The sequence below is a fragment of the Rhinatrema bivittatum genome, chromosome 5 (genome assembly GCF_901001135.1).
Source record: "Rhinatrema bivittatum chromosome 5, aRhiBiv1.1, whole genome shotgun sequence".
NCBI lineage: Eukaryota > Metazoa > Chordata > Amphibia > Gymnophiona > Rhinatrematidae > Rhinatrema > Rhinatrema bivittatum.
The window spans coordinates 54,234,966-54,250,485 of NC_042619.1; the positions used below are offsets into that span (position 1 = coordinate 54,234,966).

Consider the following 15,520-nt stretch of genomic DNA (forward strand, 5'->3'; position numbering starts at 1 on the left):
GATCTCCATTTGAACCATTGCAATTTGAAGTACCTTTCCTGGAAAGTTATCTTCTTAGTTGCAGTTACATCAGCTCGCAGGGTCGGTAAGCTGCAAGCTCTGGTACCATACCCACCTTATAGCAAATTTTGACATGACAAGGTGGTCCTGCGCACACACCCGAAGTGCCTTCCCAAGGTGGTTTCAGAGTTCCATCTAACCAGTCCATTGTATCATTGTATTGCCTCCCCCCACCAAGGCCTCACGCTCACCAGGATGAGCAGGCTCTGCACACTCTAGATTGCAAGAGGGCGCTGGCTTTTTACTTGGAACGGACAGCACCTCGTTGCCTCTCCACCCAGCTTTTTGTCTCCTTTGACAAAAACAGGTTAAGAGTTGCTGTCTCTAAGGCTTGAGGATATCACCTTCTACTACGCACAGGCAGGCTTACAGTCAAGGCTCACTCCATACAGTCCATGTCAGTTTCTGTGGCTCACTTGTGAGCAGTCCCCATCCATGAGAGTTGCAGAGCGGCGACCTGGAGTTCCCTGCACACATTTGCCTCACATTATTGCCTGGACAAGAATGGCCGGCAGGACAGACTATCCTCCGGAATCTCTTCCAGCCATGAAAACCCAACTCTCCTTCTGTGGACTCTTACTTATGTGCAGGCCTGCTCCTCAGATTACTGCAGCACTAGTTGTGCACGTTGGCACCTGTTCTCTGCTGCACATGGTAGGAGCGGCCTGAAGCTACTCAATCATCCATGTGTGAGGACTACCATCCTGCTTGTCCTTGGAGAAAGTAGAGTTGCTTACCTGTAAAAGATGTTCTCCAAGGACAGCAGGTTGTTAGTCCTCACGAAACCCGCCCGCCACCCCGAAGAGTTGGGTTTCTCTCGGTTTGTTATTTTATTTTTGCAAACTCTATGTTATAAGACTGATGAGGGATCCCAGGTGGATGTGTGGTTAGCGGCATGCGGGGCATGTTCAGTGTGCCAGACTCCACTGGATGAGGTCACCCATGCATGAGGATTAACATCCTGCTGTCCTTGGAAAACACCTGTTAAAGGTAAGCAACTCTGCTTTCTTTGTTATTACATTAGCAACTTTTCTATATACAGCAGATAACTGCAAGTAAAAATAAAAGGGAAACGTGGGGATCTGTGAACATTTTGGAGGTTGAAAAGGGGTCCACACTACCAAAAAGGTCGGAAACCCTTGTGCTACAACATCACTCACAAATGCAGTTCACCCACAAAGAAAAATCAGTAACACTGCTTACCAAAGCTTTACATTTTATGCAATTCTTTGTTCTTGTGGAACAGTTGTGTGCGCCTCTCCTGTGCTCTGTCTGGGGAGACAGCCACTACTGCTATTTACCTGTATTTGATTTTGGTGTGGGATGGGAGATCTCTGCTGGAATACTGTTTTGAAAGCTGACTCAGATCACCTTCTTTCCCTCTTCCTCCTCTTGCAGGTTCAAAGGTTGGCCTGGCAGCAGTCGTCATCTTAACTAGTTCACACAAGTATTAAGCTGTTATTTCTGGAAAGAATGAAGGGTGGCAATTAATAATCTTGATGTAATACCTACCCGTGATTTAAAAGAAATATCACACATCATTGCTCCCACATTGGCAGCTATCATAAATAAATCACTTGAAGAAGGTGAACTTCCAACTAAATTAAAAATCGCGAATATCACACCTATACTAAAAAAAAAGAATCTCAATCCAGATGATCTAAATAACTATCGCCCCATCTCAAACCTCCCCTTACTAGCAAAGATGACTGAGAAAGCAGCACTGTCACAACTCAATGAACACCTGGAAAACAACAAAATCCTACACCCATCACAACACGGGTTCAGAAAAAAATCGCAGCACAGAAACCCTCCTACTCAATATCTCAAACAAAATAATAAGAGGCTTTGACAATAATCAAAGCTACATTCTAATACTACTCGACCTCTCTGCGGCCTTTGACACCGTAGACCACAAAAGCCTGATATCAAGTCTTGCGAACATAGGTCTTACTGGCAATACCCTTGCCTGGTTCACTTCTTTCCTAGAAAACAGGTTCTTCAAAGTCACTTTTAACAACAACTCTTCTGACCCCCTCCCCCTCGAAACAGGTGTTCCACAAGGATCAGCCCTCTCAGCCACCCTCTTTAATATTTACTTACTCCCCCTCTGCCAACTCATTGCAAGCCTAGGCATATCATTCTATATGTACGCCGACGATATTCAGCTCCTCATTCCCATTACAACTACGGTCGAAGATGCACTGCGACTAACAGCAAACCACCTTATCGCAATTCAAAACATGCTGAACCAGCTAAAACTGTGCCTCAACATGGACAAAACAGAATGCATACTCTTCGATAGAAACACAGACCAAATGACCACATTACCCTCCTTTCAAATTGGCACCTCTAACATTCAACTGAAGAACAATACAAAGGACCTTGGAATATGGTTTGACTCCGAACTAAACTTCAAAAAAAACATTGCAATGAAAACAAAAGACGGTTTCCACAAACTCCACATACTTAAACACCTCAAGCCTCTACTCCACCAACAAGACTTCAGAACCGTCCTGCAATCTCTCATCTTTACCAGCCTCGACTACTGTAACGCTTTACTAATTGGTCTACCCAAATCTACCCTAAAACCGCTACAACTATTACAGAACGCCGCTGCCAGAGTTCTAACCGGCAAAAAAAAATCAGACCACATAACCCCTGTACTGAAGAGCCTTCACTGGCTACCTGTCGAACAAAGAATAAAGTTCAAAACACTAACAATCATACACAACGCGATCCACAGAACAGATAACACCATCCTTGATAACATGCTCCAAACTCACAAACCACAACGCACGACTAGAACGTCAAGCAAACTGCTCCTAACCATACCCTCTATTCCATTGGCCAAAAACTCCAACACTAGGAACAGAGCCCTCTCCATTGCGGGTCCAAAAGCATGGAATTCCCTACCTGTCTATCTAAGTTCACTCAGACATAAAATCCTTCAAAAAAGAACTCAAAACATGGATTTTCTGTCAGTCTTTCACAGATGACATTGGTTAAGCATACCTCAAACACACACCCAAAATGACTCTCTGACATTACCCTGTCTTGTCATAGAATTAATGCATCAGCACTTTATTATAACCGGTTCAGGCAATATTTTACATAGTTAGATATATATTTACTATTATTATTATTATTTTCAACCTGATAAACAATATTTATACATAGTTAGACTTGTTCAACCTAAAATAATTACTTAATAGTTCCCGTAACATCTTGTTTACATGCTACCCATTTATATTGTTCATTGTTTGTTTTACTTTGATTCTCTTTCATATTGTTAGTTATATGTATCAAACTCGTTGTATGTATCAAGTTGTTATTCTGTAAACCGGAGTGAAGGCATTTTTTGCTATACTTCGGTATAAAAAAGACTTTAAATAAATAAATAAATAAATAAATAAATAAATAAGGCAGATCCCTGTCCAAATTCCACTAATGAAAAACAAAATGGTGTATATCAAGGACCCATGGACCTACCCAGACCTGGATGTACAGTGAAGATCATTTTTCAGAGAAAAGTGGTTATCTAAGGGATTTTTTTTTTTTTAAATGCACTGAATATCTAACCCTTTCAGGAGCAGGCCAACAAGAAGCCTTGCATCATAGTATTATCCTACTTTCAAAATATATTTAGGTGGGAGAGATACACGGAGTAGCCTTGGTTCAAGTTTCACTTCTCTCACTGATGCTCCTGGGTATATCACTTCACCTTCCACTGCTTTAGGTAAAAACGTAGAACGTAAGCCCTCTGGCCAGCACTGCATATGTCTAGCAACATTTTAAAAATGACAACAGTAGAAATAGTAGGGCAAGAAAATACCTACTGTATTTGACTAGATACAGTAGGTGGGTTTAGAAAAGTGAATAATTAAATTTGCAATCTAAATGGGGGAGAGAAAAAAAAAGGGGCAGGTGGTGGAGGACAGCGAGAAATCAGCACATCACTCAGTTTGTGGGACATTGGAGATTACCAGAAATCAGCATTTTTGAACAGATGAAATTAGATGCAGGCTGGTGCCATTAACAAGGTAGATCTCTGTTTATTCCCTTCCTCTTACCTGTTAGTGGCATCTAACTGCATGAAAGGAGCATCGGTGTCTACATGGCAACTTCTGATGCTATCATGGTGTAGCAGAAAACACTGAACAAACTATCACAAATCCTGAGGCGCGAGGCGCGAGGCGCCCCCCCCCCCCCCCCCATAAGCAAGTCTGGCATGTGTAGGTTGTTTTGGCTCATACATAGGGACCTTCATTTTTGGTTTTTATTTTGAAAAGGTTTCCCCAGGAATTTATCAGAAGTTATTATGATAAGAACAAAAACAGGTGAAAATCAGTGGAAAAAGATAATTTTCCAGATAAATATCAGAGTTTATTATAGTGAACAGAAACCAGGACAATTAAAGATTATTAAGCAGATTCTCACACTCACTCAGCAGCATCCCTATCTCTATCCCCATCTCCTGCCTAGAATATCCCTTTCTCTCCCCACAGCCCAAATGAGAATCTCCCTCTTTCCACTCCATTGCAACAGCATTCATCCTTACTAGTGGTGGCTCCAGATATCTCCTCTCTCCGGCTTGGATTTATCAAAATGCGGTAAATATCGCATGCGATGGGAAAAGGGGCGAGTTTTATGGTAATAGGGAGTTTCTCTCAATTTGCACTAATACCTATGCGAAGAGCTAAGTTACCGCAAATTGCGATAAATTTTTCGCACTTTGAGATAAGTGCCAGAATATGGTATTTCCTACATACAACCACTGGGGGGGGGGGGGGGGGGGGGGGGGGGGGGAGCAAATGGAGAGGGAGAGAGAGATTAGCCATAATGCCCTAACCCTAGATAGCTATTTATATCTCTAGGGGAGGCCCACCTAGGAACTCCAAGTGAGGTTTAGGTATTAGTGTAGGGGGTTACGGGCCACTTTGACATTCAATGTGAGACGTACGAACAGAACAGTGCTCTCTTGTGAACATCTGATGACCCTCGGAGTGAGGAAATTCACCCAAAGATGAGATTTGTGTAATGTTCTCTCAACCTAGCTTGATGGACTCTCTACCTAGGTAACATCAAGCTAGGTTGAGAGAACATTGCACACGAGGGTCATCAAATGTTCACAAGAGAGCACTGTTCTGTTCGTACTTCTCACATTGAATGTCAAAGTGGTCCCTAACCCCCTACACTAATACCTAAACCTCACCTCTAGTTACTAGGTGGGCCTCCCATAGAAATATAAATAGCTATCTAGGGTCAGGGCATTATGGCTAGTCAGTCTCTCTTTCTCTCTGGTCTCTGATAGCTAGGTGGATGCTCTGGGAGCTTCAAACTACCAAAACCGGCATCCGCGAACCACAACGCATCGGGCGATCAGCCATAACGCAAGCTATCGCATGGCTAAATGCTCCTGAAAAAGTTGTAGCTAAAAATTGGTGTTAAAGCCATGCAATAGGGCTTCGCAAAACAGTAAACCCAGCCCACTCCCGCCCCTAACTCCTCCTCTTTTTCAGATTTGCTTCGCACCATACGATATAGTGCTATCAGATTAAGGGCTTATCGCATTCGTTAACAGGGCTTTTCGCTTGCGAAAATGCCTTAACACATTTTGATAAATGAGGGGGTCCTTTGGCAGCAGCTGGCTAAGGCTCCCATGCTCTACAGCACTGCACTTTTTTTTTTGTGGGGCCAGGGAACCTGCTGGGAAGTGCTTGTGGTGGGCGTGGAACTATAGAGGCTGAACCCTTGGCCTTCTTCAGCTGGGAGAAGACAGAGGGTCTTGTCTTCTCAGTCCTTTCTGATGCTTGATGTCGAAGGGACTCTATGATACACCACCAGCGTCCGAGGCAGCTCCTGGGTTTATGCCTCCAATGACTGTACTAAAGAGCCAGACTTAAGGTACCTGAAACGCCTACCCATGATGTCAAGCTGGGATCTACGATCCCTAGGGTACAGGACATATCTATTATGAGGATTTGTGACAGACATGACCCTGTCACACAGGGGGCACCATTTAAAGCCACTGGTCACTTAACCGTAAGGGAAATCGAACAGAAAACTGAAGGAGCAAAATCAAAGGACTCGAATGAACAGTCAATGCCCCTGGATGCATGGTTGGTTCATCCCCTTTGCACAAGTTTAGTTTTACTGTTCTATGCACCCCTTGTTTCAATGTAAACCAGCATGATGTGACCTGGTCATGAATGCCGGTATATAAAAAACCTAAATAAATAAATAAAATAAAATAAATCCATTACCCCTCTGCAGCACGATAGACTTCCCTTCCTCAGATCACCTCAATTTTTCATTCCCCCTCCTTCACAGGCTTGCAAACATCCTCCCTGAACCCGGGCACAATTTATTTTTTTTATTTTTTACACTGGAACTGTACCTGCTTCCCCATTCCCACAGCACTTCTTCCAGCACTCATGGGTTCAGGGCAGAGTCAGTCCCATGACTGCAGTATCCACATTCATGCCCTATCCCTGGCAGCTCAGTAGTCAACATCTTCTCTCAGCTCTAGGGCCACAACTGCATGTGGTGTTTCCTGCCCTCAGCTTGGAAACCCAGAGATAACTGCTGTCTCCTGTAGGATATAACAGGGGAATGCTGGGAGAGGTTTATTTTTGTGAACAAGGGGATCAGAGTCAGGCCCTGCCAAACTGTTTGTCTGTGGCTTACATCTATTGTCTGTCTCTGCTTGCACTTAGCTCTCTTCATTTCCTGCCTCCTCAAATCTCTTAAAAAAAAAAAAAATCAAAACAAAAACCCTCATTTTCTAGTCTTCCTCATTTTTCTCTGAAGATTTATCATTTCTGTTATTTTTCCTCCACAACAGGAGTCGAGTGGCACCTTATAGACTAAACAATTTATTAAAGCATAAACTTTCAAGGACAGAATCCAACAAAGTGGACTCTGTCCTCGAAAGTTCATGCTTAAATAAACTGTTTTAATCTATAAGGTGCGACTCCTTTCATTTTTGCTACACCAGTCTAACATGGCTATCCCTCTGAAGATTTTTGCTCCATAAGTATATCTCTATCTGCTAGCTGTCTCTCCATAGCTCATTATCTTCTCTCGCTCATTCCCACCCCTCTCTTCACTTTTTATGCTTCTTTCCTCTACCGTGATCTCTTCTCCTCTAGGATTACCTCCCCCCCCCTAGTCTTCTTCACCTTTCTCTCCCTCTTAAAATTACTTTCACCTAACCCCTTACCCCAGCTCCTTTTCTCAGCCCATGCTCTCTCTCCTAACTTTACCCCCTTCTCACAGACTATGTCTCCTTTTTCAGCTCTCTCAGGTCCTCTCACAGACTGGATATGCCTTTGCCTTTCCACAGCTCAACTAGCAGCACCTCTCCTCATCTCCCAGCCAGGATTTCTTCTCTCAGTTCCTCTCCCTCTCCAGCCCTTTTCAACCTCATGGCCTGTCTACTCCTCTCCCTCAGCTCTATTATCAGCTCCATTTCTAGCCCCTTCCTCTCCTCTTCTAGTTCCTCTCCCATACCCTTCATAGCTCCTCTGTCCCTCTTTCCAGTTCCTCAATCAGTAGCCATCTCTACTACGCCTCAGGATAGGCTTCCTACCTTTGTGTATCTGTCCTACACTGCTACTGCTCTCAGGTCACCCTGCAGCCTACTGATCAGACATTCCACAATCATTAGGCTGTAGGAGGTAGCAAAAGCACTTCCTTCCTGCTCTCAGCTTCCAAGCTACAGAAATACAGAAGACAATATTGGATGGGCTCAAGCACTCACACAGCTGACATCTATACCTTGTTAATTGTTAATTATTTCCAGTATCTCCTAAATTCTGTAGACTCTAGCACAGCCACACTCTAAACATGACTTCTCCCTAATACTCGAGAGATGGGAGGGGGGGGGGGGGGGGGGAACTACTTCTAGAAATGTAAACAATTCAGAAAAAAACACTTCATGCAAACAAGCACAGGTTAAAAATGTTACCTGAATTATTACTTTAGAGAGCAAAAATTAATTCTCTGTCTAATTTTCTCATGTCAAGATAAATGTGAAATATTGTTAGTATAAAATATATGAAACTTCATACTACTAATTATAGCCATGAAAGATTTTATTCTATTATTACAATCTAAAATACACCTGATTGTTACTGATGGTTGTTCCTGGAATTTGTGGACTTTCAGACCAAGCTTGTCTTTCTCCTGAGCATAGAACTGGTAGAAAATAGCACAGTTACAGCTATCTGCTAGAGACAAACACTAACGCTCAAACTTTGAGGTCATTGCAAAAAGCAAAGTATTCAGCACAGTTTAATACGCAAGCTAATTTCTTTTTTAACTGCCGATGCAGTAAGTTAATAGTATGCTAATGCACTAGGAATTAAAAAAAAATGTACACAAATCATTGAAAATACTTTGTGCACATAAAATTATGCACACAAAATAGGTTTTCAATGCAGAAAGCATTTTTTTGTGCTTATAAATCATATTTTGTGTGTGAAAATATGCTTTTTGTGCACAAAACATGTTTTCTGTGCATAAAATACCAAGTACACATTCCAGCACCGCCCAGTGACTAACATTAAACCTGGAAACTTTGCTCCATCTCAGACCAGGAGTAAGATTTCCAGTGCTAAGAAAATAGGTAGGGCAGTGCACCAATCTGTATTGGGAGGGGTAACAGGTAATGGAATTATTAGCATGGCATTTCCATGCAAGGTCACAAAATTATTGTACATCACTTTTATTGAATTTACTAATGTGGCATATAAATTTTATAAATTAAATAAGTTAAACATATACTGTTGTACATAAAACTCCTTGCTGCACTGCATAAAAATCTGTACACAACTAAGGGCTAAACTGTGTGTTCTGCCGAACACACCTTACTGCAAAAACCTGGAGAGATGGGAACCAGAATAGGGGTATCTTGCTTTAAGATAAGGACATCTGACAGACTTCTCTCATTATACAAATATGGGAAGACTATACAAATATAAAAATCAATTTTACTGTGTTAACAGTAGATATAGGCAAAAGGTCAAGAAAACTATTGCAATAACTTCTGGATATGTATGAAATTTGCATCCATTGAGCAAACATTTTGAGCTGTGGCTCCGTTCTATTCATGAAATTAGTTGGGGATAGGGAAACCTCTAGTACCTGAATGTAATCCACTTTAATGCACATTCTGAAGTGCCAAAAAGCAGAATATAAAAATCTAAATTAAATAAATAGGATACAGACAGACACAGACAAGGCTCCCTAGACACAGATACCCAACAACAAGACAGGCACAAAGACGTACCACACTTAGACAGAAACAGGCATAGACACACCACAACCAGACACAGAGAAAGACCAGGTAGTCAGATCACATCACACAGACATAGACCACACATACAGATAAAGCACACCAGACAGAAAGACACTCCACACCACAACCAGACACATTGGCCAAACACCACAATGGGAAGGACTGGAAAATGTTAAAAAAAAAAAAAAAACCTAACATAAAAAAACTAAGGTGCCAGCCAAAATTGTTTTAGGAGCTGGATAAATCTCCATCCCACCTTGCCAAAAAAATTTTTTTTTTTTTGCTTTTTTATCATTTTCACTATTTTTTCTTTCTATTTTTGCATTTTTCTTAGTTTGCTCATCTTTTTTGATTTTCTTAACTTTTTGCCTTTATCTTCCCCTCCCACTTAACTCCTTATTCTCTCTGGCTTCTTTACTCATTCCCCTCCACTACCCCCAGGCAAGAATAGCTATGATCTCTCTGCTTGAGCAGGGACCTGGTACAGGATGAGGCCTGAAAGTGACAAGTCTTCCTGGGTTGTGGAACACTACAGTGGTTTCTGCCATGTCCAGTTCTGCCACACAGTAAGCGGCGCGCCACAGCAGAAACGGCTCCTCTCCCTAGCCCACCAAAGAGACACATGGCTAAGCCACAACATGCTTACAATGTTGTCAGACATTCTACAATCATTAGGTTGTAGAAGGAGGCAGAAGCACTTCCTTCCTGCTCTCAGCTCCTAAGCTACAGAAATACAGGAGACAATACTGGATGAGCTTACAGTGCCTCCACAGCACCAATACTTGACAGTGTAGCCAATTTTTTAATTCCTTGTTTGGGTCCCCCTTCAGGATTGTTCAGGCCTACCCCCAAGTTTTCTCACCTCTGCATTTGGTGATACGATAGACTAAGTAATTCTGAGAAGATTATACCAATTTTCAATCAATATCAGATCAATATCACCAGAGCTAACAGTCATCACAAAAACAAGGGGATGAATCACACCAAATGTCAATGACAAAATAAAAAAAAGGTTGTGACAAGCAAAGCGTGGATTATCCAATACAGAATACTTGTTGTATATTAAATCTGGAATTAAATTGCTTACCTTGTGCAAGTTTATGAATTTTCAATAAAGAATTTTGTATTGAACAATCTAAAAAAACTTTGCTTGCCACACACCTTATATTTTTTTGTCAATGCTAACTTACCATGTACTGAAAACTTATGAGGAGATACATGTTATATACATAATACAAGGCAGTGCCCTCCCCCTCTCTTTTTGCTTACCATGTTTTTCTGTGTCTCTGCTTCTGCCGTCTAGCCTCTCTGTAAATATGTGCTGTAACTGACAAGTTCCTAACAATAAAAAGAACAGACTAAATTATTCTATAAAAAACTACTTCATTGTGAGATCTGAGGAAGAGACGAGGCCTAGCAGACAAAATCACAGATTCAGGGACTAAACAACTTAGCACTTTTAAACCACCCTGCCTCAAAGATGTAAACTATACCGTAAAAGAGATACATTCTGTGTATAAGTAGAAAAGACATGGTCAGGCTTCACGTTCCCATAGCAACCGCAGACCACTAGCCCATCAGTTACACGGATGTGTACATGCCATCATCGTCAGTACAAGAACCGAGCAATGATTCACGTCAAGAACTACCCATCAGAATAGTTCTCGACCCGCTGCTCGCATAGTGTTTTCTGTGTTCCCAGTCTTTCACCAATGCCTTGGGCCTCCATCCCAGACCGGCCCCTTTCCTCCCCAAAAACATTCCGGCAATGCACATCCATAATTTTTTATTTCATAATCATGAAATTAAAAAAAAAAAGCTACTATTATCTGCAATAAATATGGATAAACATGTTTTACCGCTTAAAATTATCTAAGCCCAACGTTATTTCTAAAAACAAACCTTGTTTTCTAGCCCACGAAAAACTACAGTGCTGCGATAGCCGGAAGGTGCATGCGCAGCATCATTAGTCAGCGCGAGACCGGAAACGGCTGTTGGACTTCAGGAAATGCTCGCTGGCAGGCAGCTTATGACGTGTTAGTGCTGATGCTTAGAGCACTACCTCGCGCTTCTTTATTGTGGTGCCAGATGTGAATGTGGAAGCCAAGAAGCAAAGAGTCGTGAAAAGCTTGCCTATAAATGTAAAAATCAGCACGATTTGGCGGGAAAACCGCTTACTTAGCAATACTGCATCCCGAAAGCGGGCTAGGGTTGTCATCTTTTCCACGGAACAAGACTGGACACTTAAGGACTTGGAGGTGACCTGACCCGACCCTCCTCTCCACTAATTTCCCCATTCCCCCTGTACCTGCCTTCTTTCTATCATATAAGCAATTTGGAACTGGGTCTCAGGATATTTGACACCAAGCCTGGAGCAAGTGTACTAGGCAACCTAGGTTAATCTTACAGCCCCTGCACCCTTGCACTCTTCCACCCCCCTTCATAGTCCTTCCCACACACATTAAACATTATTTATAAATAACATATTTTATATGAAAAGGATATATAAAGTACAATCTGTGGTAAAAATATCACTTGCAACATGTATATTATATTTACACAATTGTCCTGCCAACCAGAAAACCCTGGAAAAAAGATAGTAGGAACCCAATTGCAAGGTGTGTTGGATGTGGACTTGGCCCTCAGAGAGCCATGAATACACTGAGTTCCCTGTACATACCCAGATCAGTCCAGACCATGGGTTAAGCCCCTGTTCCAGCAGTTGGAGACAGACCAGAATTCTGAGGCTAGCCCATATAAGGACGGAACCCTTATATGGGCTAGCCTCATATAAGGCTATCCCATATAAGGAACCCTCTGTATTTGTCTGTCTCCAGCAGTTGGAACAGCTCACCCCTTGGTTCCCTGTTTAGCTTGCCTTCTGGCTTTTTTTTCTTTCTTAGGGGCAAGCTCACGCAAGTACCTTCTTAATTTGCTTCTTATTTACATTTAAAATTTTTTTTTAATAAAAACAGAAATATTTTGTTTCTCTTATTGCCTGCGTTAGGGTAGACTTTTTGTCTCCCTCGCTCTTGGGGTTCCTAGGGGAGCTTTGCCCCTTGATATATATCAGCCTAGGTTCCCTTCCCGGTGACCTGTGTGGGTGATACTGGTGGTGCCAGTCCCTCTCCCCACTTTTGCTGCTGCCGTGCCCCAAGATGCCCATTCCTCGGTTGTGCCTTTCAGGGAAGAGTTATATTCCCCTGACTCTGTGAGTAAAATAAAATAATTTTTTACTTTTTGTTTCTCTGAGAATTATTTTTTATAGTTCTTTGTTTTTGAAAAAAAAAAAAGGCAGCAGTTTTTACTTGTGTGGAGAGAGCAGGGTTCAATCTCCCACCTACCTCCTCTGGGGCTCCCAGCTCAGCTGTTTCTCATTAGTTCGCAGCTCCCTCCCTCCTCATGCCACGGCCACTTTGCTGTATTGCCTGTGGAGAGTCGGCCTCCCGACTCTCCCGCGAGGGGGTTTGTTTAGGTGCATTTCAGGGGGTGAAGGCTCCTCTCTTGAATCGCCAGGCTGTCTTCGTCCCAGGAGCGGTGGCCATTTTAGGTTTTTCTGAGCATTCTCTTCCTGCTTCTCCGGGAGCAGGGGACTCGATTTCACGGTTCTGACCCCTCCTCACCTCACCCGCCCCCCCCCCCCCCCCCCCCCCCCCCCGTGAGTAATCCGGTCTAGGCCCGTTTTTCTTCAGAATTTATTTTATTAATGCATGATTCTTACCTGGCTAGTTTACAGAGGGAGGTTGTCGTCCCCCCCTTCCTACAGTAGCCAATCCAGGCCATAAGAACCTGGCAAGTACCCAAAAACTAAGTCTATCCCATTTTACCGTTGCAAGTAATAGCAGTGGCTATTTTAAGTCAACTTAATAGCAGGTAATGGACTTTGCCTCCAAGAACTTATCCAATCCTTTTTTAAACACACTATACTAACTGCACTAACCACATCCTCTGGCAACAAATTCCAGAGTTTAATTGTGCGTTGAGTAAAAAAGAACTTTCTCCGATTAGTTTTAAATGTGCCCCATGCTAACTTCATGGCGTGCCCCCTAGTCTTTCTATTATCCGAAAGAGTAAATAACCGATTCACATCTACCCGTTCTAGACCCGTCATGATTTTAAACACCTCTATTGTACCCCCCCCCCCCCCTCAGCTGTCTCTTCTCCAAGCTGAAAAGTCCTAACCTCTTTAGTCTTTCCTCATAGGGGAGCTGTTCCATTCCCCTTATCATTTTGGTAGCCCTTCTCTGTACCTTCTCCATCGCAATTATCTTTTTTTGAGATGCGGCGACCAGAATTGTACACAGGATTCAAGGTGCGGTCTCACCATGGAGCGATACAGAGGCATTATGACATTTTCCGTTTTATTCACCATTCCCTTTCTAATAATTCCCAACATCCCTGCTTCAACGGCAGGGGGAATGAAGAAAGGTGGATCTATATACAGACAGACAACAATCAACAAGGACTGAATTACTTAGTCTGGGTAAACAAATAAGCACAGGTGTAGCTTGCTTATTGCGGCAGTTACTACCCCTAACTAATTAAGCTAGATATTTAACTTTGTTGCAGTTCCAACACTGCTCTCTACATTAATGGTGGGGGTGGAAGGGAAATAGAACCAAAAGGTTACTAAGAGCCAAGAGAAACAGATAAGTATGAGAAAAAAAAAAAGTGTGAAGCTTGCTGGGCAGACTCGATGGGCCGTTTGGTCTTCTTCTACCGTCATTTCTATGTTTCTATGTTACTCCGGTGCCTTCCTCCGACATTGTCCTGGACCCTCAGGGCTCCATTAGGGTTCACGTTGTCCCAGGAGCTCCCCCTCCCCTGATGGACCCCCCTTCCCCGGTAGAGCCCCTCTCCCCAGCCTCCTTTGGACCCTTTTGGGGATGATGATGATGATTCTAGTGCCCCCCCCCCTTAGAAGGCGATGATCCCCGTGTCCTGCGCTTATTTCGGCGGGAGGAACTGGAGCCTCTTATTCCCTTCGTTCTGCAGGAATTGAGAATTGATGCCCCCCCAGATGATTCTGTGGCGGCGGCGATGACGCCAAACGCGGACCCGGTCCTGGCGGGACTTAGGGCCTTACCGCATACTTTTCCTTTTCATCCTATGCAACGCTTGCTCCTCCTTCGGGAATGGGAGTCCCCAGAGACTGGTCTTTGTGTTGGCAGAGCTATGGATAAATTATACCCGCTCCCTGAGGACTGCCTGGACATGTTAAAAATTCCTAAGGTGGATTCTTCTGTCACCGCTGTGACTAAACAGCCTACCATTCAGGTGGTGGGCACTATCGCATTACGGGATGTACAGGACCGTAAACTTGAATTTTATTTGAAACGCATTTTTGAAGTCTTAGCTCTTGGTGTCCGGGCGACAATTTGCAGCAGTCTCATGCAGCGGGCAAGCCTTAGGTGGATGCAGCAGTTACTCAGCACCCAGGACCTCCCGTCTGCAGAGGCTGAGCAAGCTGAACATTTGGAGGGTGCTATAGCCTATGGTGCGGATGCACTATATGATTTGCTTCGGGTCCAAGCTAAAGCTATGGTTTCAGCGGTATCTGTCAGACGTCTTCTCTGGTTACGCAATTGGTCCACTGATGCTTCTTCTAAGGCTCAGTTGGGCACTCTTCCTTTTAAGGACAAGTTGCTTTTTGGTGAGGACCTGGAACAGCGTATTAAGTCCTTGGGGAAATCAAGGTCCATAAGCTGCCAGAGGACCGTCCCAAACAGTCGAAGTCTTTTTTCCCGACTCGCACTCGCTTCAGGGGGAATCGCCGCTATGTTAACAGGGCCCGTGGATCCTTCTCCAGGGGAGGGGTATCCAGGTCACAGTCTTGGTCCCATTCCTTTCATGGCCGTCGAGGTTTCCAAGATGGCCATCAGCAGTCCACCACCGCTAAGTCAGCTCCCCAATGAAACATAGAAACATAGAAACATAGAAATGATGGCAGAAGAAGACCGAATGGCCCATCCAGTCTGCCCAGCAAGCCTCACACATTTTTTCTCTCATTCTTATCTGTTACTCTTAGCTCCTTGTTCTATTCCCCTTCCACCCCCACCATTAATGTAGAGAGCAGTGATGGAGCTGCATGCAAGTGAAATATCTAGCTTGATTAGTTAGGGGTAGTAGGGGCAGTAACCGCCGCGATAAGCAAGC

At 43.4% G+C, this 15,520-nt stretch overlaps 1 protein-coding gene across 1 annotated transcript in view; it reads right to left on the reverse strand.

Annotated features, from left to right (window-relative positions):
- CWC15 (CWC15 spliceosome associated protein homolog) overlaps positions 1–11,421 on the reverse strand; it is a 64,801-nt gene extending 53,380 nt beyond the window's left edge. The window contains exons 1-3 of the mRNA XM_029602372.1: positions 11,267–11,421; positions 10,634–10,702; positions 1,362–1,524 (exon numbers count right to left, since the gene is read on the reverse strand). Coding sequence (XP_029458232.1) covers positions 1,362–1,489 — 128 coding nt within the window. The 5' untranslated portion in view covers positions 1,490–1,524; positions 10,634–10,702; positions 11,267–11,421. The remainder of the gene's footprint in view (positions 1–1,361; positions 1,525–10,633; positions 10,703–11,266) is intronic.
- Positions 11,422–15,520: the final 4,099 nt, after the last annotated feature.